This window comes from Nansenia antarctica (assembly GCF_963989245.1).
Source record: "Nansenia antarctica genome assembly, chromosome: 20".
NCBI classification, from domain to species: domain Eukaryota; kingdom Metazoa; phylum Chordata; class Actinopteri; order Argentiniformes; family Microstomatidae; genus Nansenia; species Nansenia antarctica.
In genome coordinates this window covers 1,234,279-1,258,145 of record NC_137693.1, presented here as the reverse complement: position 1 = coordinate 1,258,145, position 23,867 = coordinate 1,234,279, and the positions used below count along the sequence as shown (strand labels likewise).

Below are 23,867 nucleotides of genomic sequence, written 5' to 3'. Positions count from 1 at the left end.
TGCTGTGTTAGCATCACATTGATGGAGGAGTGGGAACTATAATCTCTGTGTCTGATGCTGTAATTGTTTATTAGCAAGGCCTCCCCATTAGCTGACGCCAAGACGACAGACAGTCTCAGACAGTCTCATGCCCCAATAGCCCTATATATGACTGTTCTTTGCACTATTGTTTTTTGCACGGGGGAGTCCGAGTCTAATAGCCTAAACTGTGGAGTCCAGTTTGGCAGTTCTTATTAAAGTGAAGTGGAGCGGTGCTGTATCATCCTTTAACCCATCTGACCATAATATCTGGAGATCATTAGAAAGGAATAATATCACATCTAACATGAGAAACGGCACATTAATATTATTATTATTATTTTGATTATATGTTAATAATTATTATATTATTATTTTTTAAAAATGGGGGGGGGGGGGGGTTGTCACTGCCGCATGCTCCTGGAACAAACTCCCTGAAGAAATCAGGCCCAAACCCTAAAAATCAGGCCCTGAAAATCAGGCCCAAACCCTATAAATCAGGCCCTAAAAATCAGGCCCAAACCCAAAATGATTATGATTAAACACTAACACGTCTATCTATCCATTATCTATTATCTCATTCATTATGTTGTTAAATGTTTAACATATCATATATATCTATTCTTGTCTTATTTTATTATTATTACTATCCTCCTCTTGATGTCTTTTGTAATGCCTGTGTCTGTAAAGCACTTTGAATTGCCCCTGTTGTATGAACATGCGCTATACAAATAAACGTGCCTTGCCTAAAAAACGGCGGAAGAGCTCCGCCAACTACAGGGAATAGTGTAAGACATTAGGGCATTAAAACATTAAAACATTCTAAGAAGTTGAGTTGTTGTGAGACTTTTTGGAATCAATAAATCAATCTTGTTGTAAAAGTTCACAATGTTTTTGCTCAAACGTAATTGTTTAAATAAAATAAAGTCGTTTGTTGTACCATGGTTGGGGTCTCTGGCGCGCCTCCTCCCACGTTGTAACAGCATGATAACCTCCCCCGGTCCCCCAATCTCCCTCTCCTCCTCCTCCTGCTTCCCTCGGTCTCTCCCCCATGCAGTGGTGGACTCAGGCTGTTTGAAGGACAGGGGCGAAAAGAAAAAAAGGGCACCTACTGCACGACATGGGACCCCATCACGCGAAAAAAAATCGCGCAAAAAAACAAACAAAAACAAAATCACAACCGCTCCGCCAATAATGTGAAAAATCCTGGAGGAAACACTGTATTTAGTATCATTGCAACCCATGCTGTTTTGTGAATGAGACGACCGTTGAGTGATGACTGCCTACTGCCAAGTCATATAATTACAGCAAACATGTCTGCAGTTTAGCATTGCTGTTCTCTGAAAGACAACAAGAGGCACATTATGACATTATAGTCTTCTGTTTTCGTTTTCGCAACTTCAAAATAAAAGCGCCCTAGACTGACCCCTAGACCTAGAAAGCCTGCCCTAGTAAGCTGCATCACATTGTATCCACTAACAGAGCACTCATTAAGACACGTTATTTAATTTTCTTGCTATGTTTTCCCATTGGAAGGGCAGCCAATAGGGCACGTCCTCTCAATGTCTCCACTCAAAAGGGCACTTTAGCGCGACGTTTTCATCCGTGGGCGCACCAGGGGGGGCGGTCGCCCTGACCCCGTCTGAGTCCGCCAGTGCCCCCCGGTCTCCCTCTCCTCCTCCTCCTCCTTCCCTCGGTCTCTCCCCCCGGTCCCCCACTTCTCCTCCTTCCCTCTCCTCCTCCTTCCCACTTCTCCTCCTTCCCTCTCCTCCTCCTTCCACGAGTTCAATGGGTATTATAGCCTACAACATTTCAGATCAGCGGAGAAACGAGCGCGCATAGATCATGTCTTCTCCGAGCAGCAGCAGTCGCGTCAGGGTTAACCAGGCAGCACCGGTCAGACTGATGTTCGCCGTCATGCTGCTGCAACAGGCGGCGCTGGCGACGGGACTCCTCATCTTCCTGAACATGTCCTTAGCACAGGTAAGGCGGCCAGTCTGACTACTACTGCAGAATATAACACGTATTTATAATATAGAATACATAGAGAGAGAGAGGAAGAGGAAGAGGGAGAGAGAGGAAGAGGGAGGGAGAGAGAGAGAATATAAAAGGAGATAGTGGAGGAAAAACAAAACATTAATATTATTGTTGTTATTATTATTATTATTATTATTATTATTATTATTGATACTGAGCAGTGTCATATTGTGCCATGCCATCAGCCTCAAAAGTCAGCTAAATGGTCTTTGTCTTCTCAATGTTATTAAACTGTGGTACTGAAGTTTTCAATGCTTTTTAAAAAAAATTGAGAATGTTTATTTTGATCCCTTATACAATTCATAATACAGATATAAAAAATGTACACAGTCACAATGCGTAACACCAGGACCAAAAAGGTGTAGGCTGAAGCCATGGCTTATTGCGCCTACCCTTGTTACATGTATGGTTTTTCCCCATGAGTACATAATCAAAACATTGAAACTTTTATAAACAAAATTTCACTTACGCATCTTAACAGAAAACTATGTTAATGCGCCTACCCTTTTTACATTAGTGGTTTTCCCCTTATGAGTGCATAATCAAGACATAGAGACATTTATAAACACAATGTTACTTACTCATGTTAACAAAAAGTTCAAAGATACCAAACAAAAACTATATTTATACCTCTGTTTTATACTTGTTAATCATCTTATTTTTTAGTATTTTTTTAAATCCTTTTAGTGTACTACACATTTTCATTTCCTTTTCAAAAGTATTCCATAAATTAACTCCTTTAACTGTTATACATCTTTGTTTTGCATTTGTCCTAATCTTTGTTTTCATAAACATACATATTCCTCTTTTCACTCATTTCACTTTTGTTGATTGAAAGTGAAATGATTCTCCTGCATGGTCTTTAGATAGGTGACAACAGAAGCTGTACTGTGAAAGAGGCTGCACATACTAAAGCTGTCAGGGTTGATCAGCGTACTCATTATAATGGTCATGTTATCCTCTCTCTCTCTCTCTCCCTCCTGTAGCCTATACAGCTCAGGAATGTGTTGGAGAGGGACAGGAACAGTTCAGGATGTGGAGGGAGACAGGGACAGTTGGGGACATAGACAGAGACAGTTGAGGAGGTGGAGGGAGACAGGGACAGTTGAGGACATAGACAGAGACAGTTGAGGAGGTGGAGGGAGACAGTTGGGGACAGAGACAGTTGAGGACAGACTGAGACAAAGACAGTTGAGGACAGACTGTCCTCAGAGGGTGGACTCCTACAGGTACCTGGGAGTACAAATTAATAACAAACTGGACTGGACTGACAACACCGAGGCTCTTCTCAGGAAAGGGCAGAGCAGACTGTTTTTCCTGAGAAGGCTGAGGTCTTTCGGTGTCTGCAACAAGCTGCTGCAAATGTTTTATCAGTCGGTGGTTGCCAGCGTTCTGTTCTTCGCCGTGGCCTGCTGGGGTGGAAACATCTGTGCCAGGGATGCTGCGAAGCTAAACAAACTGGTGAAGAAGGCCAGCTCTGTGGTGGGGACCGGGCTGGACAGCCTAGAGGAGGTGGCAGAACAGAGGATGGGGAAAAAACTGGCGGCCATGCTGGCCAATCCCTCCCACCCGATGTACTGCGAGCTGGCAGGGATGAGGAGCAAGTTCAGCCACAGATTTGTTCTCCCCCGTCAAAGTACAAAAAGATTTGGACAGTCCTTTATTCCAGCTGCACTCCGACTCTACAACCAGGCCCTGCAGGGTGGGGGAGACCTGGAGATGGAACTTTTGGAACTTTTTACTTATTGAGCCTGCACTGTTTTATGTATTTTATTGAATGTTTTTCTGTTTTCTGTACTGAATGTTTTCTGCCCTAACTGAGCTGTTTGACAACAAAATTTCCCCATTGGGGACAATAAAGGTTTTCAATCAATCAATCAATCAATCAAGACAGAGACAGAGACAGGGACAGTTGAGGACAGACAGAGACAGTTGAGGAGGTGGAGAGGGAGTTTATGTAGGTTATAACTGTGTGTGTGTGTGTGTGTGTGTGTGTGTGTGTGGCCAGGTAAAGGGTTTGCAGCTAACAGAGGAGCTGAAGTGTCTGAGTCTCCTCAACACCATGGAGACAGACCAGGAAGTCCCTGACGCCATGGCAACAGACCGGGAAGTCCCTGACGCTCTGGTCCAGCAGTTAGGAGAACCCTGCGTCCAACTGGCCCAGGGAATCACAGCCTACATCACCAAGGTAGCTGCTACCGCTAACCTCTCATGCTACATCACCAAGTTAGGTACAGCTAGCCTGCCCTACTGTACATCACCAAGCTGTAGAGAGAGAACAGAGAATCAGGGCTGAATTACAAACACATTCCGAGCGTTGCCCTGTCAAGTGACTCAGAACCTCAGATAAATATATACACAACTTATATCAACTTCCTGTCTGACGCATCTTCACCCTCGGCATCATCATCTTCTTCATGTTGTTGTTAATAGAGAGATAATCGCTCCGGATATGAACTCCTCTCATAGGTCACTCTGTCTGGACCATACCAACTGTTCTCTTAACTCACTGTGGACCATACCAACTGTTCTCTTAACCCACTGTGGATAGAATACAAACAGACTGAAGCTCAGCTTCTACCCTAGGGCCATTCAGGCCCTGAACACAGCAAAGACCTAGGTTCTAGGCCCTGGACAATCTATTCTAGACAATTTGATGGCAGCTACTAGATTGTAAAACATAAGTGCAATATTGAAATACAACTGTGAACATTCTAAACCTGCTAACTGCGACACTTTAATGAATGTGCAACAAATACTATGTGCAATATGACAACCCTCGTGTACATAAGGTTCAGATATAGGAAAAGGTTAGGATATTTATAGCATAGAGTACAGCACAGTGTTTTATTGTATAGTATAGTATAGTAGATAGTGTACATAGCCTTTATTTATGTAAACCAGCTCTTTTCCCTTTTTTTATTTTACCCGTGGCCCTCTTGTTTTTAGTATTTTTTTCCTAGCACCAGGGGAGCCCCTCCGTCTAAATTTCGTTGTATGGTACCTGTACTGTATTAATGACAATAAAGACCATTCATCCATACCAACTGTTCTCTCACCCACTCGTGGATCATACCAACTCTGCCCTTCATGCCAGCAGCCCTCAGCAGTGCCTCTGATAGCGTGCGGAGCCTTAGGAGTGGAGCTGTGCTACTAATGGAGTCAAGCTGTAACTGGAGGTTTTTCTGCCAGGAAAGATAGAGTCACTCTGGGTCCCTTTCCCTTCTCTGGGAGGGAGGGGAGGGGAGGGGAGGGGAGGAGGAGGAGGGGGGAGAACCAGCATGAATACTGTATACCACTCTGACTGGCTTTTTGTGTGTTTCAGGTGACTGAGAGGGTAATCTCCAAACACACCTTTAAAGGTAATCATCCTTCCATCATCCTCAGATATAATCTATCTATCTCTCTCCCTCCCTCCCTTCCTCTCTCACTCTCTTTCACTCTCCCCCCTCTCTCTCCCTCCCCCTCTCTCTCTCTCTTTCACTCTCCCCCCCTCTCTCTCCCTCCCCCTCTCTCTCTCTTTCACTCCCCCCCCCTCTCTCTCCCTCCCCCTCTCCCTCTCTCTCTCGCCCCCTCCCTCTCTCCCTCTCTCTCTCCCTCCCTCCCTTCCTCTCTCACTCTCCCCCCTCTCTCTCCCTCCCCCTCTCTCTCTCTCTTTCACTCCCCCCCTCTCTCTCCCTCCCCCTCTCCCTCTCTCTCTCGCCCCCTCCCTCTCTCCCTCTCTCACTCTCACTCCCCCCCCCTCTCTCTCCCTCCCCCTCTCCCTCTCTCTCTCGCCCCCTCCCTCTCTCCCTCTCTCTCTCCCTCCCTCCCTTCCTCTCTCACTCTCCCCCCTCTCTCTCCCTCCCCCTCTCTCTCTCTCTTTCACTCCCCCCCTCTCTCTCCCTCCCCCTCTCCCTCTCTCTCTCGCCCCCTCCCTCTCTCCCTCTCTCACTCTCACTCTCCCCCCCCCCTCTCTCACTCTCTCTCTCCCTCTCTGTCACACCCTCACCTCCATTCTCCCTTCCTGTATGTCTAGAAAACCAACAACACTACTGTGTCTAAACAAAGTCAAGTACAATACTATACTGTTCGTCAACATCATGTCCTGACCTGACCCCAGCCCGTTGGGAAAACATCTGTCCTATCCCATAATGTGTGTGTGTGTCATGCATGCCGCCATCTGTCACTATAACTAATAGCTTATGAGAGAAGGAGAATACAATACTGTTAGTGTGCCTCCCCCCCCATCCCTCCCTCCCTCCCTCCATCCCTCCCCTCCCTCCCCCACCAGAGACCAGGGCCCAGCCCCGGCTGAAGGCTGAAGCAGTCGGAAACCACAAGCCCTCCAAGCCCTCTGCTCACCTCACACTACGGGACAACGGCCTGCAAGGTGTGTACACTGCAGTGTGTATGCTTCTAACCCCCCCCCCCCCCCCCGCCTCCCTCGGTCCTGTTCTAACCCCCCTCTCCCTCCCTCCCTCCCTCCTCCACCATTCCTGTTCTAACCCCTTTCCCCCCCCTTCCCTCCCTCCTCCCCCAGCCCTGTTCTAACCCCCCTCTCCCTCCCTCCCTCCCTCCCTCCTCCACCATTCCTGTTCTAACCCCTTTCCCCCCCCTTCCCTCCCTCCTCCCCCAGCCCTGTTCTAACCCCCCTCTCCCTTCCTCCCTCAGTCCTGTTCTAACCCTGCCCTTCCCTCTCTCCTCCCCCAGCCCTGTTCTAACCCCCCTCTCCCTTCCTCCCTCAGTCCTGTTCTAACCCTGCCCTTCCCTCTCTCCTCCCCCAGCCCTGTTCTAACTCCCCTCTCCCTCCCTCCCTCCCCCCCCTCCTCCTCCACCAGTCCTGTTCTAACCCCCCTCTCCCTCCCTCCTCCCCCAAGGCCACGGCGAGACGGGTTTTGTATTTTGGTATTGTATTTTGCCATTGAAGAAATCTGAACAGGACAGAAATAGAACAGGACAGAAATAGAACAGGACAGAAATAGAACAGGAGTTGTATATTTTGATATATAGACTCCTCCCCCAGTCCTGTTCTAACCCCCCCCCCCCACTCCCTCCTCCCCCCGTACTGTTCTAACCCCCCTCTCCCTCCCTCCTCCCCCAAGGCCCCGTCTCGCCGACCCCCCAGAAAGACCTCCACCAGTCCTGCCGCCACCCCGTGGTCTCCTGGGGCAACCAGAGCTTCAGCGCCCACCTCCACAACATGACGCTGTCCAACGGCCGCCTCCGCGTGCCGCGCCCCGGACGCTACTTCCTGTACGCCCAGGTGTACTTCCGCTACGCCACCCCAGACCAGGAGAGGGCGCTACCACCACCCGCCCACCACCACCACCACCAACACCGCCAGCACCAGCACCAACACCACCACAGAGCTAGCGCCAGCGCTAGTCACCAGCTGGTCACCTGCGTGTACAAGAAGACGTCGTACGCCAAGCCCATCCAGCTGCTGAAGGGGGTGGGCACGCGGGGCTGGTCGCCCCCCGACTCCTCGGACCACCACGCCCTCCTGTCCGTCTACCAGGGGGGGCTGTTCCACCTGCGGGGGGGCGACGAGGTCTTCGTCTCCGTGTCCACGGCGACCGGGGTGCACGCCGAGGACTCGTCCAGCTACTTCGGAGCGTTCAGATTTGACCCCTGACCCCCCCCTGAGGGAGGACAGTGACCGACCGACCCCCCTGACCCCCGAGCCTCTCGCACAGGAACCTCAGAGAGGACGCGGCTACACACAGGCTACCACAGGGGGGAGGCTGGCGGAGGTAGAAATCAGAGGTTCGATTCAGTCCCGTGAGGCCGGACTCCGGCCTCCACCGGTACACACACACACAGAGGGGCGTGGCCTGTAATGATGACACAGTCTCTAGATACACATGTATGTTATGTAGTATAGTATACTATATATAGTAGTATAAACTGTATGATTACTCTACTCAGATAGGTTAACCTTCAGGATGACCTCAGTCTGCAGCTGGGCCTCTGGGCTCCTGTCCCCTACTGCTGCCATACACATGCGTGGTGAGAGCAGCTCTCTTCTCTGATTGGTCAGCTTCATATCGGCCTCCTTGACTTTCAGCAGCAGTCTTCCCACGGCGGCGGGGACATCATGCCGTGCGTTCCAAGGCCTTTTCCACAGCCACACCTGGGGCTTCAATGGTGCTTACTTATTCGGTGCTTAAAACTGTAGCTTTTAGCCTCCTTTACCCCCCCCCTGGTCCTCCTCTACACCCCCTGGTCCTCCTCTCCTTATGAGGCAGAACGGGGCACAGGGCTTTGAGGGCTAGCTGGCAGCTAGCAGGCCTTGGCACGCACTGGCACCTCTGTCGAACCAGCGGCTGTTGACGCCTCAGCGGACCTCGTGTTGACAGACACGGACAGCAGACTTCTTCAATGGCAAAATACAAAACCAAGAATCAAGTCTAGACATCAACACTCTCTTATGTCTGCTAAAACAATGAGTCAGAACACAGCTGACTAACCGGAAACCCCCTTCAAGCAAGTCTGAAATAGGGGGACTATGTACACAACAAGTGTTGTTTTTAAAATGGTGAAAATACAAATACAAGTACAAATACACTGAAATAAAAAAAAACTGACAAACTGTACACTAACCTCATAGTAATTGTTTGATTTAAAATCCAAACTTTTGAGAGTATAGAGCCAAAAAAGGAAGAAGAAAATGCTTCACTGTTCAAATGCACTGTGGAATGGAGAGGAAGTGAAGTACAGAGCCCCCTTGTGGTGGAAGGAACTAACTGCAGGAAGACCAGTGAATGCGCTGAGTGTTCATCCATTGTTTGTGAAACAGAATGACAGCAAAAACTGCCTTGTTAGTATTTATTCTGTCACTGCAAAAAATAGTACCAACAACAGGGTTAGGATAGGATACACTAATGTCCCACAGCGGAACACTTTAAGACACAATAATGCTGTACACAACTCTAGCACATCATACACATGTTGTACACTACCCTTACACATATACTAACAAAGCTCATTTTTTTAGAGATACAAACCTTTATATTATCTTTTTCTGAGTGGGGCAGTCCCACTCATTTTTTTCATTTTATTGGACAGATAATAGTGAAGACAGACAGGAAAGTAAGGAGAAGAAGGGAGAGACAGAGGGAATGTCAGCAGGGCATGGGCCGGATTCGAACTCATGCCAAGACGGGCATATGTGTGCACTGTAGACCGTGGTGCTAGACCGCTGGACCACCCCAGGCCACGGATACAAACCTTTCTAACCATACAGACACACATGCTGAGCTCAGATAATTACAATTGTTCAAGTCATTTCAGAGGTAAATCAATAATAATAATAATAATAATAATACATTTTATTTATAAACGCACTTTACATATAAAATCTCAGAGTGCTACAACACAGTAAGATAAAGCAAAAAACATTTTCAATTAAAAGGCTAAAAAAAGGTTATTAAGTAAAAGGGTATTAAAAAGTTGGGTTTTAAGGCCTCGTTTAAAAGTATCCACAGACTGTGGTGCCCTTAGGTGGTCAGAGAGAGCATTCCACAGCCTGGGAGCAGCCGAGCAGAAGGCCCGATCTCCCATGGTGCGGAGCTTGGTCCTGGGGGTCTTGAGGAGGTTGGTGGCAATAGAACGGAGGGTGCGTGAGGAGGTCTGAGGGGTATGGAGGAGTTCCTTGAGGTAGGGGGGGGCAGTTCCATGGATGCACTGGTGGGTGAGAGGGAGACCTTGAATTAAATTCTGAGGGAGACGGGGAGCCAGTGAAGTGATTTGAGGATGGGGGTGATGTGATCATATTTGCGCACCCTCATCAGGATCCAAGCAGCGCTGTTCTGGATGTATTGAAGTTTCTGCTAGGAATCCCGATGAGGAGTGCGTTGCAGTAGTCCAGTCTGGAGGAGACAAAGGCGTGGATGAGCTTCTCTGCATCTGCCAGAGTGAGTGCAGGACGGAGTTTGGCAATGTTCCTTAACCCTCCGGTTGTGTTCCCGGTCAAATCTGACCGAGAGCAACTTTCATCAATCATAAATATTGTGTTTTACATTTGATTGCCTCAAGGCCTTCTGATATCCTCCACACTAGGCATTTGCACATATAAAATTGCTGACTAAACACTGGCATTGAATTTTGAGGTTTTTATTCAACTTTGTAACATCGGTGGTGTTCCCGGTCAAAAATGACCGCCATAGGAAATTAATGGATAACACAAGTTGTAACAAGCTACAACATTCCAGGATGTATCAGACCTGTTCAAATACCTCATATATAAAGGTTGACACATTTCAAACAAAAAAATTTTGGGTTTGTTATGGGAACCCTTGTCTTTCCCGTGCTTATTTGCCCATCCGAACCTGACCTTCCAGACTAAACATTGTTCAGACTAAACATTGTTTAGTCTGGAAGGTGTGGTTCACCTGGGGTGGAAGAGAAGGGTTCCCATAACAAACACTGAAATGTATCAAACGAAACAGATGTTTGTTATGGGAACCCTTCTCTTTCCCGTGCTTATATGCCCATCCCCCCACGTGAACCACACCTTCCAGACTAAACTCTCACAGACCCCCTATATAAAGCTTTATTTGTGCTTTGCTCTGAATTCACTCTGTGAACACAATGAGTAAGCGGCTGTCTAAGCGATTATCTGTCAGAGAGGCTCTCGACCGAATTTTTGAACCAGATGAAGAGGAGATTGAAGTTGAACCAGAGATAGAGGAGGATGTCTCAGAATTGGAAGACAACACCGATCCTGACTTCGATCCAGAATGTTATGAGACAGACGGCGAGGAAGAGGCCCCTGAGGAAGAAGCCCCTGTGGAAGAGGCCCCTGAGGAAGAGGCACCTGAAGAACAGGCACCTGAGGTGACATTCCAGTCCAAGGGTGGCAACTTGCTCTGGTATTCATCCTCCCAGGATAGAGCAAGCAGAGCGAGAGTGGAAAACATCATAAGGATGACACCAGGACCAACGCGGTATGCTACATCTCGTGTGGATGACATCAAGTCCAGCTTCCAACTGTTTTTACCAGAGTCCATTCAGGGAATTGTACTGGACATGACAAACCTGGAGGGGAGGCGTGTGTTTGGGGACACATGGAGAGCACTGGACCAGGTAGACCTTCAAGCCTACATAGGTCTGTTGATTCTAGCAGGAGTATATCGGTCAAACAATGAGGCTACAAAGAGTCTGTGGGATGCGGAGTGCGGGAGGCCTATATTCCGGTCCACTATGTCATTACAGCAGTTTCATGTCCTGTCGAGAGTTATCCGATTTGATAACAGAGATACAAGACCTGCCCGCTGGCGAAATGACAAACTGGCTGCCATCAGGAACGTTTGGGACAGGTGGGTGGAGCGCCTACCACTGATGTACAATCCAGGCCCTGAGGTGACAGTTGACGAGCGCCTGGTCCGTTTCAGAGGTCGCTGTCCCTTCAAGCAGTACATCCCAAGCAAACCAGGCAAGTATGGAATCAAGATCTGGGCAGCATGTGATGCCAGGAGCAGCTATGCCTGGAATATGCAGGTCTACACGGGAAAACCTGTTGATGGAAGGCCAGAAAAAAACCAGGGCATGCGTGTTGTGCTGGACATGACAGCCGGTCTCAAGGGGCATAATATCACATGTGATAACTTTTTCACCTCATATGCGCTTGGTCAGGAGCTGTTGAAACGCAAGCTCACCATGGTGGGGACAGTGAGGAAGAACAAGCCTGAACTTCCCCCTGCGCTAGTGTCAACCAGAGGGAGAGCGATACTCTCATCAAAATTTGCTTTCACTGCCACACACTGTCTTGTGTCCTATGTTCCCAAGAAGAATAAAAATGTCATCCTGATGAGCACGGTACACAAAGACGCTGCTGTCAGCACCACAGAGGACAGGAAGCCCCAGATCATCCTGGACTACAACAGCAACAAAGGAGGAGTAGACTGCCTTGATAAGGTAATGTATATTTTCATCTATCATGCATTTTATTTTACTTTTATTCATGTGAAACAATGCATTTTTGTGTACGACAGATTCAATATTATTTCCAACCTCTTATTTATTTTTTCTTTCATTGCAGCTTACTGGCACGTACACCTGCCAGCGAATGACAGCCCGTTGGCCAGTGGCAGTGTTCCACAACATCCTGGATGTGTCTGCGTGTAACGCATATGTGGTATGGATGGCGATCGACCCAGCGTGGAATCGGGGGAAGAGTTTCAAGAGGAGACTCTTCCTGGCAGAGCTCGGGAAAGCATTAGTTACTCCTCTAATTCAAAGGCGCCAGCACCTTCCCCGCACACCAGCCTCTGCCAGTCTGGTTAGGAGTCAGCAAGCCCCAGCCGCTGCCCCCCAGCAAGGACAGGGGCAGAAAAGGCAAAGATGCCAGCTCTGTGCCCCTAGAGACAATAAAACAAGCCTTACATGCTACAAATGTGATGCCTACGTTTGCAAGGCACACTCTGACCTGATTGCAAAATGCCACTCCTGTGGGTGAACACACACACACACAGGCAGAGAGACCTTGACCCTGACCACCGTTCTTGTGGTCCTGATGTTCTGTGAATTTGTTTCTGTGAATTTGTTTTACAATAAATGTTCATTTTGGAATACATTTTCAGTGTCTATTCTTTCTATTTTGCAGTTATTCATAGTCTACATTGTTTATGTCTCATCAAATTTTGCACAGTATATGTTGAGATGTTGAAGAACTGATCCAATGTGTTGTTTGGCAGAGATATATAGAGTTTCAGGGTGTAACTGGCCTTCTTATTTGAAATTCTCAAAAACGGAAATGAAATATTCAATTTCTACTGTGTATTTAGTCACATTACAGTAATTTGGTCATATCTATGTTCATTTTTTAACATCTCACAGGTCTCAGCTTTCACCAGGTACCAAATTTAGCAAATTTGACCATGTAGTTTTGGAGATATGAAGCAGTTAATCAGACCGGTCTAATTAGACCGGGAACACCAAGGATGGGGGGGCAAACATGAACACAACCCGAGGGTTAAGTGAAAAAAAGCTGTCTTGGATATGTGTTTGATGTGGGTCTCGTAGGTGAGGTGAGGGTCCATTTTGACGCCCAGGTTGGTAACAGATGAGGAGAGGGGAATGTTCTGGCCAGAGAAGGTGATGCTGGTGATGGTGGATGACCGGACCTGGTGTGGTGTGCCGACTAGGATGGCTTCAGTCTTGGAGCTGTTGAGTTGTAGGAAGTTGAGCTTCATCCACGCCTCAATCTCCAGGCAGGTGGTTAGTGTGGATAGTGGCAGGGGTGCAGAGGAGGTGGGGTTGACTCTGAGGTAGAGCTGTGTGTCAAACCCGCATAGCAATGGAATGACATTCCATGCCTGCGGATGACACAGCCAAGGGAGAGCATGTATAGTGTGAACAGGGTGGGGCCCAGCACCGAGCCTTGGGGGACACCGCAGGTGACGTTGTGGGTGTGGGATTTCGCCTTTCCCAGGGTGACGTGCTCAGTTCTGCCAGTGAGGTATGAGGTGAACCAGTTGTGGACGGTGTCAGAGAGGCCAATGGTGGAGTGCAGACGGTGAAGGAGGATGTTGTGGTCCACGGTGTCAAAAGCTGCTGTTAAATCCAGGAGAATGAGGAGGGATGGGGAGCCAGTATCTGCTGTCATCAGGAGGTCGTTGGTGATATAACATGTGAGACACTGTGCTCTACCAAAAGGTTCCGGTAAGGTGCATATAGGCTTTCACAAGATAAAATGAGTGCAATCTCATTTCATATTTGTTAGTATTTTTATTTTCAGCTGCAGCAGAGTAAAACCATAAGAAAAAACATATCAATTACATCTTTGTTTCTGTCTATAATTTGTCATCTAAGTATGTCGACTCTTCATAGTCCAGACCTCCAATACTCTGGCTCATCTATACACCTCTTCCTCTCCTCTCCTTATGTGCGGTCATCTGTCTAGAGTAGATACTACACCAACAGGGCAGGACAGTGTGTAGTGAAGTACAGAACACTATAATCTACTCAACCAATCCTGAAGACAGAAGATTCTACAGCCATAGACAATTGTACATTGATTTCAGGGGCTGTCTGGTAAGACTTGGGTGAGAGAGAAGCCACTGCAGTCTTCCCAAGGCAAGGCAAGTTTATTTGTACAGCACATTTCATACAACAGGGGCAATTCAAAGTGCTTTACATACATTATTTAAAAATACAGCAAGAGGAGCATAAGAAAATAAAAATTACAATGAATAAATTGTCTCTCTATTAGTGAGTGTAGCTGACGGATCTCCCTGTCTCTCTATTAGTGAGTGTAGCTGATGGGTCTCCCTGTCTCTCTAGCAGTGTTGCATCAGTACAGGTACAAGCGTGTCCAGCCTAAGATGTCTTTTGTAATACAGGTTTTCATGCTGCATCAGAACTGTGCCTCTAATGTCACACCAACGATGCATTCATAAAACTTCATGTTCAACAAACTTCAAGTTCAACAAACTTAGTCAAGCACATGTTCATTTCATGCTTTTCTTCTCCTGTGGTGCACTCACCCCCATCCCATGCATATTCTGAGAGCCACGTCGATTTCATTGAGTGTGCGTTAGTATTTTGCGCACAACAGTGACTGAAATTCACTTTCTCTCCAGCAGGGGGCATCAGCAGCACTGTGTATTCTGTTCCCACTGCGCGTAACCAGGGCGCAACTTCCACAGATAGCGAACACACACTGACACACAAATGAATCCTCAGACGCTGGAGTAAAGTTTAGTTCTTTACTCAACCCTCAGAAACATGAGTGGTCGTTTGGTTATTTTGTAAAACTGTAAATAAACATAAGAGTACAATTACTGTAATGCTCAAAACTATACTGTTACACTTTCAACATCAACAGTATGTAGCCAACATATAATATCAATATAGCAATCAGGGTTTCCGTTAGAAAAAATTGCCGCCGGACATCGTGTCCGGGAAGATTTCGATTTACCGGACAAACGTGATATATTCCGGACATATTAAAATATAATAAAAATAATTTTTTTCAAAATTATATATATATTTTTCCAAATCTAATATAGCTGTTTGTCGCGGTGATTACTGTTGTGTAGCGGCCTATATATGCCATTTAATGTCTATTTCTCATCCGATACGATTAGATGCGAGCTATATAATATATAATAATATAACATGATTTGACGCATGCGCGCTATATGTCCAGCGCTGAACGGGCGCCTCTGGGAACTGAACAGACAGCATCGAACAATGAACGGACTCCACATTACGTTAACTGAAGTTTGTTAAATTGTTTGGGATTAATGTGAGTTTTCTATTTTCTCTTTCCAGTTTGACCCTTTTTTTATCAATAAAACAACGTCATTTCTATAACCAGGTCTCGCTGGTTGGGAACGCATTTCGTTTAGCTGATATGTTACGCAACCGAACAGCTTCGGGAAAACGAGTAGCAGCGCACATAGTAGTGAGCAAATACTGACTTCCACTTTTAGTCCTAGGCAAAGGTCCAACACAATCAATTATTACACGTTCAAATGGCTCCCCTATAGCAGGAATGGGATGCAATGGTGCGGGTGGAATGGATTGATTAGGCTTACCCGCCATCTGACAAGTATGGCAACAGCGGCAGTGCTTGGCAACATCCGCCTTCAGTCCGGGCCAAAAGAAATGTTTCAATATCAGCTGATAAGTTTTAGTTATACCTAAATGTCCTGACCACTGGCTCTCATGTGCTACAGATAACACCTGTTGTCTATAACCCACAGGCACAACCACTTGTTTTACAGTATTCCACTCACAACCATTTGCATTAGGAGGAGACCATTTACGCATTAATATCCCATCGTTAAGGAAATAAACTACGTTGCCCCCTATTTCAGATTCCTCACTAGCTGCATGTAAAAAACATTTGTTTAATGACTGATCAGCTACTTGAGCGACACGCAATCGCTCGCCGGTTACCGGGAGAGATAGGCTGTCAGCGGATGGTATGGTAGGACTCGGGGAGGATGGTAACTCTACCACTTTCTCCCTGGGAGAAGCTGAAACAATCGGGTTCTCATCCCTTTCAGAAAAGGCTTGCATAATCACACTATCACAGAGAGAAACATCGCTATCCTCCTCTCTGCCTCGACTCGATTGTGCACGAGTTATAGCGCACACCGGAAACAACCGCTGTTTCGCATAGGCAGCCTACACATTAGGAGACATCATCATGCCGGTGTCAAATCATATCATAATAAAAGAAATACATAGCCTATATATTCGTCTTTTTTAAAATAGAAGGAATCAGAATGTGAACTTTAGCGAATTGTATTCAAATTGTGCTTAGAGGGAATTATTTTCACCGGACATAAATGTCCGACGAGTTTTCATTTTGTCGGACTTCAATAAATTTTACGGACAAAGACCGGTAATTACCGGTTAACGGAAACCCTGATAGCAATACAAATAGTTATACTTAAATAATATAAGCTATGCATTTATAAACATATACAGTATACATTGTAGTTAAACAAGAAAAGAAAAGGCAACTTACAAGCAAAGCCTTTTCCAGGGCAAGAATGTAAACAAAGAGATTCTCCGGAGCTTTTCCTCTCAACTAGCTGCTGCTACGAGCTATCACGTCTGAACAGTGTGCTCACGTCATGTGACTAATGTTCGTCATGTGACTAATCAAAACCGAAACTGAATAAAGGCAGTAACAAATGTAATGTCATAAAATGTCCACTAGATGTCTCTAAAATGAAAACCTAAGAAACCATGACACTCCCCGTCTGGTATGGAGGAAATACCACTATGAACTAACTCAGGGATACTCAGTCCTTTGGCGACATGAGAAGCACTGTCTCAGATATTGGTCTCAAGAACGTTTTAGCCGTCCCATGTTTGGTGATCTTCACTTCGATTCTTCTGATCTTCCCGTCCTTGTCAGGGAATGTCTGGCTGACTAGTCCTAAGGGCCAGTCGTTGCGCTTAGCTTGAGCATCTTTGAGAAGGACCAAATCCCCTACTTTGAGGTTCGGACGTTCCTCTTGCCACTTGCTGCGACTCTGTAGTGTCGTGAGGTATTCATGTCTCCATCGGCTCCAGAAAGTATTTGCAAGGTGCTGAACCTGTTTCCACTGCTGTCTGTGGAGGTCCGTATCACTGAAATTTCCCGGAGGAGGAAGTGGAGTGCACATCTTCTGCGTAAGAAGCATAGCTGGTGTTAGAAGAAAAAGAGAGTCTGGATCCATTGAGATGGGGGTGAGAGGTCTGGCGTTGATTATGGCTGTAACCTCTGCCATCAGGGTGGAGAGAACTTCATGAGTCAGGCGAGAAGGGCAAGCCTTGAGCAGCATGGAGTCAAGTATGCGCCTTGATATCCCTATCATCCTTTCCCAGGAGCCTCCCATGTGGGATGAGTGAGGTGGGTTGAAGACCCATGAGCAGCCCTCTTCTCCCAGGTACTTTCGAATGCTAGGCATGTTGGGGTCGGTCGGCAGAATGTTCAGCTCTCTGCATGCGCCTGTGAAATTTGTTCCACAATCTGATCTAATCTGTTTGGCAGGTCCTCTTAGACTAAATAACCTGCGTAGCGCATTGATAAAGCATGATGTGTCCATTGACTCAATCAATTCGATGTGGACAGCGCGCGTACTTAGACATGTGAAAAGAACAGCCCATCTTTTACTGTTTGCCTGTCCTCCTCTTGTGCGTCTTGTGCTTACATGCCAGGGGCCGAAGACGTCCAGTCCCACGTAGGTGAATGGGGGTTCAGTACTCAGGCGATCAACAGGTAGGTCGGCCATCATCTGTTCCGTCACTCTGCCTCTGAGCTTCTTGCAGGTTACACAGTCGTGAAGGATGCCTTTGATCAGTCGTCTTGCTCCCATGATCCAGTACCCTGCAGTGCGGACAGCGCCTTCGGTAAAGACTCGGCCTTGGTGCATCACCCTTTGGTGATGGTGTTCCACAAGTAGCTTTGCGATGTGTTTCCGTCCCGGAATAACAAGAGGGTGTTTTTGCTTGTAGGCGAGATCTGAATGTCTGAGCCGTCCCCCTATTCTCAGGAGGCCTTCTTCGTCACAATAGGGATTGAGTTTCTTCAGAGGACTACTTCTTGAGATGTCCTTTCCACTTGCTATGCACGCAAGTTCGTCCTTGTAAGCCTCTCCTTGCACGCATTTGATGATGATGAGTTCAGCTTTTGTCAGTTCTTCAGCTGTGCGAGGCTGCTTGCAGTGATGCCATGAACTGCAAGTTTGATCCTGATCTTTGCTGGTAGCCTTACAGGATTCCACGATGTGGATGAGTGAACTTGTTGCTCTCACAAGTCGCTTCCATGAGGAAAAACGCTCGAATCTGTGAGATCCAAGGTGTGTTCTGTCGTTGGGCAGGTTGGTGATGTGTGCCCGCACCTCTATGTCTGAGTCCGGGTTGATGAGGTCAAAGACTTCAGGTGATGATGGTTCCTCTACTTGTAGCAGAAACGTTGGTCCTCTAAGCCAGGTTGTCTCACCTAGCATAGCTGCAGGCACAGAACGTGTGCCAAGGTCAGCTGGGTTATGGCTTGTGGAGATGTAGTGCCACTGGGTTGGTTCAGAAGACCGCCGTATACGCTGCACTCTGTTGCTCACATATACATAGAACCTTCTTGTCTGGTTGCTAATGTATCCTAGGACAACTCGGCTATCTGTATAGAACTTGACAGCATCCAGAGCTATATCTAGCTCGCTTGTGACTAGCTCAGCGACTTCCACACCCAACACGGCAGCTCCCAACTCCAATCTTGGGATAGTGTGAGCCGACTGTGGAGTTAACTTAGCTTTTCCAAGGACAAATCTTACTTGACATTTTTGCTCAACATCAATTACTTGGAGATAGGCGACTGCTGCAATAGCCTTCACTGAAGCGTCTGAGAACACGTGTAGCTCCTTTCTTATGGCTGTTGAGATTGTAGAAGCAGAATAGGTTCTTGGGATCTCCAACTGCCTGAGGTCTTGAAGAGAGCTTCTCCAAGCGTTCCACTCATCTTCCCTTTCTGGAGGAAGAGGAGAGTCCCAGTCGGAGGCTTCGTTTGTGAGCTCTCGTAACAGGATCTTTCCCTGTATCGTAACTGGCGCAACGAATCCAAGTGGATCGAAGAGGCCGTTGACAGTAGCTAGAACACCCCTACGTGTGAAAAGCTTTGTGGATTCTGCTACTTGAAACGTGAAGACATCTTTCTTCAGATCCCAACTCACTCCAAGGCTCCGTTGAATAGGAGTGGGATCGACATCCAAGTTTAGGTCTTTGAGTCCCTTTGCTCGGTCCTCAGCAGAGAATGCTTCCATAACCTCCTGGCTGTTGGAAGCAACCTTGTGAAGTCGCAGGTTCGACGCAGCAAGCATCTCCTGTGTCCGCTTCAGTAGGTCGATGGCTTCACGTGCTGTGGGCCTTGACAGGAGTCCGTCGTCAACGTAGAACTCTCTTTCGATGAACTGTTTGGCGTCAGACCCAAATTCTTCTTCACCATGAGCTGCAGCACGTCTGAGACCATAGATTGCCACCGCAGGAGAGGGACTGTTCCCGAATACGTGAACCTTCATGCGGTACTCACATATGTCGTTCCTAGGATCGTTGTCCTCGTACCACAGAAAGCGGAGAAAGTTCCTGTGGTCTTCTTTCACAACGAAGCTGTGAAACATTTGTTCTATGTCCACAGTGACAGCGATCGGTTCTCGTCTGAATCGCACCAGTACTCCTAAGAGGCTGTTATTTAAGTCCGGACCAGAAAGGAGAACATCGTTCAGTGACACGCCTTTCCATTTTGCACTGGAATCGAAGACGACTCGAATCTGGCCTGGCTTCTGAGGGTGATAAACCCCGAAGATAGGTAAGTACCAACATTCTTGTCCGTTCTCCAATGTAGGAGCCAGCTCAGCATGATCACGGTCGAAGATGTTCTGCATGAACGTGATGAAGTGCCTCTTCATCTCGGGCCTTTTCTCCAGTGTGTTTTGAAGAGAGGTAAGTCGTGTGAGGGCCTGGCCTCGGCTGTGAGGGAGTTGCTGACGTGGTGTTCTGAATGGCAATGGTGCCACCCAGCTGTTGCAGTCATCCATATACATTTCTTTGTCCATGACCTTTAAGAACAGTCTGTCTTCAATAGAGAGTCCAATCTTGTTGTCATCCTCGGACGTGTTGAAGATGGTGCTCCCTAAGTTGCATTCCCGGATACTGTGGGTGCCTTGCGCTGGGGCAATCTGATGTGCTGGCTTCGGAACATATTGCTCCTTCACCTGGATCCTGTTCGGACATGGGCTGAAGAATGAAGGGCGTTGGTTCTCAAGCACATTGGTGTGGTAGCTTTGGATGTCTGAAGGCTTGTGGGCTGCCTCTAGGCAGACTTCTCCTATGATGACCCATCCCAGGTCGAGTCGTTGTGCGTAGGGGGCGTCATGTGGACCGTTCCGTTGCTCCCGCACTTTATGAACTCTAAGGATGTCTCGGCCTAGCAAGAGAAGGATCTGTGCTTTAGAATCCAAAGGTGGTATACCATATGCTATGGGCTTGAGGTGGGAATGATGCAACGCTGCTTCTGGCGTAGGTATCTCAGCTCTTTCGGTGGGAATGTTGTTACACTCTATTAGTGTAGGTAGTGTCACTGTTGTAGCTCCATCCACAGATTCCACCACAAAGCCTGTGGCTCTCCTTCCTGTCATCTGAGTTGTACCTGCACATGTACGAAGTGTGAATGCTGAATCTGACCCCTTGATGTGGAACATATCAAAGAATTCAGACCTTGCAAGCGACCTGTTGCTTTGGTCATCCAGCACAACATATGCTCTGGTTGCTCTCTCTGGGTGTGCTTCTGGGAATATATTCACCAGGCAAATCTTCGAGCAGGATCTGCCGCTTTGACCCTCTCCACAGACTTCTGTGCAATTTGAGGTGACTGCAGATTGGTCTGATCCTCCTTCTCCCTCCCCGCCATCCTCAGATGGGGCTGGAGGCGGAGGTCCTGGATGAAGAGCCGTGGTGTGGCTGTTACTCTCACATTCCATGCACTTGATGGCTGTGGTGCAGTTCTTGGCTAGATGAGTAGTTGTGGAACAACATCTGAAGCAGACACCGTTGTCTTTGAGGAAGGCCTTGCGCTCCTCGAGGGGCTTGCTTCTGAAACCTCTGCAGCGTGTTAGGGGGTGTGGCTTCTTATGGAGAGGGCATAGTTTTTTTATGTCCACTGCTGTTCGGCCTGAACCGTCTCGTGTGTCTTTCTCGTGAGAGACATCTGTTTTATGTGCAGAGACCATGCTCTTACTTTGTCTCTTGAATGGCTGCTCTGACTTCATCTGGGCTGTGTTACTCATCGATAGCCTGAAGCTTGGGTCATTGCGAGCTCGTGCCTCTTTGGTGATGAACTCGCAGAAGAATGTGAATGGGGGAAAAACTACCTGTCGCTCAGCTTTGTATCTGGAACCCTGTGATATCCATTTCTCTTGGATGTTGTAGGGCAACTTGTCTACGATGGGCAAAATGCCGCGTGAAGTGTCCAGATAGCTCAAACCAGGCAGGTAACCTTCGAACATGGCTGCTTCCAACTCTTGGAGAAGGTCACTTAGCTCTCTCAGCTTCACAGGATCTTTATTGCTGATCTTTGGGAAGTTCTCCAGCCTGTCAAAGAGGGACTTTTCAATTACCTCTGGAGACCCGAAGCACTCTTCTAAGCGTTCCCAAGCTTTGCATAGACCTTGAGATGAATGACTTACATGTACTGCTCTTATTCGTTTCACGTGCTTTGCAGATTCACTCCCTAACCACTTAATCATGAGGTCCATCTCTTCATTAGCACTGAGTAGTAGTCCGTCAATGGCGTTCTTGAAGGACGACTTCCATGCCCAGTAATTTTCTGGGTGATCATCGAACTTGGTGAGACCGGAGGTTACGAGGTCTCTGCGTGCTAGGTACCGAGCCACATCACTGATGTCGGTTGTGTCACCGCTTCCTGTTGGTTTGTATGGTGAACCCTTGGGCCTGCTGGGTGTGAGCTGCTCTGATGTCTTTGGCCTACTAGGTCGCAGTGATGGAGAGCTGTGCTCATGCTTCACGGTGGAGGAGTGCCGTCTCTCGTATGAAACAGTCAGACGCTGTCTGGGTGGTGAGGAGGATCTCAGCCTATGGACTATCGGTTCCAGATTGGCTATAGAGTCCTTAACATCTTCGGCAGATAGTGGTAGCTGTGACTGTTGTTCTACGTACTGGCGTGTGCGGTCAACAGTGGCATGAATGACAGCTTCGATACCGTTGTTTTCTTCCTCCGCTGCTGCTTCAAGAACATTAGCTTCAGCGATGGCTTCTGCCACTTCTTTCTCATGCAGCAAGTTCTTTAATTTTGCTTCCATTTGGGCTTTTTCGATCATAATCTCTGATTCCATTTTTGCATAGCTAGCACGTGTGCGTGCTACTTCCACTTTGACACGTGCATTGACAGCTGCCCTACTGGCTGTTGATTTAAAAGACCTAGATGTGCTAGAGGCCACTGACCTTGTCTCAGCATTGCTCAACTCTTCCATCATGAATATTGCTGTGTGCTTGGCGTGAGCAAGGATGATGGGGAGCAGTGCTGAAGATCTCTCTCCTTGAGTCGATCCGCCCGCTGAGTGGTTGCTTTTTTACTATTCTGTTCCCACTGCGCGTAACCAGGGCGCAACTTCCACAGATAGCGAACACACACTGACACACAAATGAATCCTCAGACGCTGGAGTAAAGTTTAGTTCTTTACTCAACCCTCAGAAACATGAGTGGTTGTTTGGTTATTTTGTAAAACTGTAAATAAACATAAGAGTACAATTACTGTAATGCTCAAAACTATACTGTTACACTTTCAACATCAACAGTATGTAGCCAACATATAATATCAATATAGCAATACAAATAGTTATACTTAAATAATATAAGCTATGCATTTATAAACATATACAGTATACATTGTAGTTAAACAAGAAAAGAAAAGGCAACTTACAAGCAAAGCCTTTTCCAGGGCAAGAATGTAAACAAAGAGATTCTCCGGAGCTTTTCCTCTCAACTAGCTGCTGCTACGAGCTATCACGTCTGAACAGTGTGCTCACGTCATGTGACTAATGTTCGTCATGTGACTAATCAAAACCGAAACTGAATAAAGGCAGTAACAAATGTAATGTCATAAAATGTCCACTAGATGTCTCTAAAATGAAAACCTAAGAAACCATGACACTGTGAGCGACCATCGCTCACACATCGACAGCAGTCACAAAAAAACACACACCTCCACACAGTTTGTTATTTTTATTTACATTTCTTTATTAGGATAAAACTTCAATTCAAGCACTTTCTAGCTTTCATTTAAATTTCTTTATTGGGATAAAACTTCAATTCAAGCACTTTCTATCTTTATTAGAGTGTTCTGTATACAACTCAAAAAAGTGTAAATAGTGACGAGAGAGAGAGCGAGAGCGAGAGCGAGAGCGAGAGAGAGCGAGAGAGAGAGAGAGAGAGAGCCTGAGCACCAAATCTCTTGTGAACTTCAATCGCAGCACCATAGCTGTTCTGACAGGATGCATCAGTGTGGTTCGGCAACCGGACTGCCCAGGACTGAAGACGCTTACAGAGGACAGTGAAGACAGCAGTCAAAATAATCAAAGACAGAACTGCCACAACTCAATAACATCTACAGCACCGACTGTATAAAGAAAGCTCATTATTAAAGACACCAGCCACCCTGCCTATGCACTATTCACCCTCCTCCCATCCCCAAAACGCTACAGAAGTATCAACTTACTTCCCACAGGCAATCAGGTTGCTGAACAGCTGAACCATGCGCACTGCACTTGGCACTTTACACCCTGCACTAAGACCTTTACACCCTGCACTAAGCACC

General features: G+C 47.1%; 1 protein-coding gene across 1 annotated transcript; it reads left to right on the top strand.

Annotated features, from left to right (window-relative positions):
• Positions 1–1,863: 1,863 nt before the first annotated feature.
• LOC308174842 (tumor necrosis factor ligand superfamily member 10-like) lies at positions 1,864–7,672 on the top strand (the record flags this gene model as incomplete). Its single annotated transcript, XM_080549953.1, has 4 exons — positions 1,864–2,001; positions 4,064–4,286; positions 6,329–6,427; positions 7,140–7,672. The coding sequence occupies 4 exons, from the start codon at positions 1,864–1,866 to the stop codon at positions 7,670–7,672; spliced, it is 993 nt and encodes a 330-aa protein (XP_080406079.1).
• Positions 7,673–23,867: the final 16,195 nt, after the last annotated feature.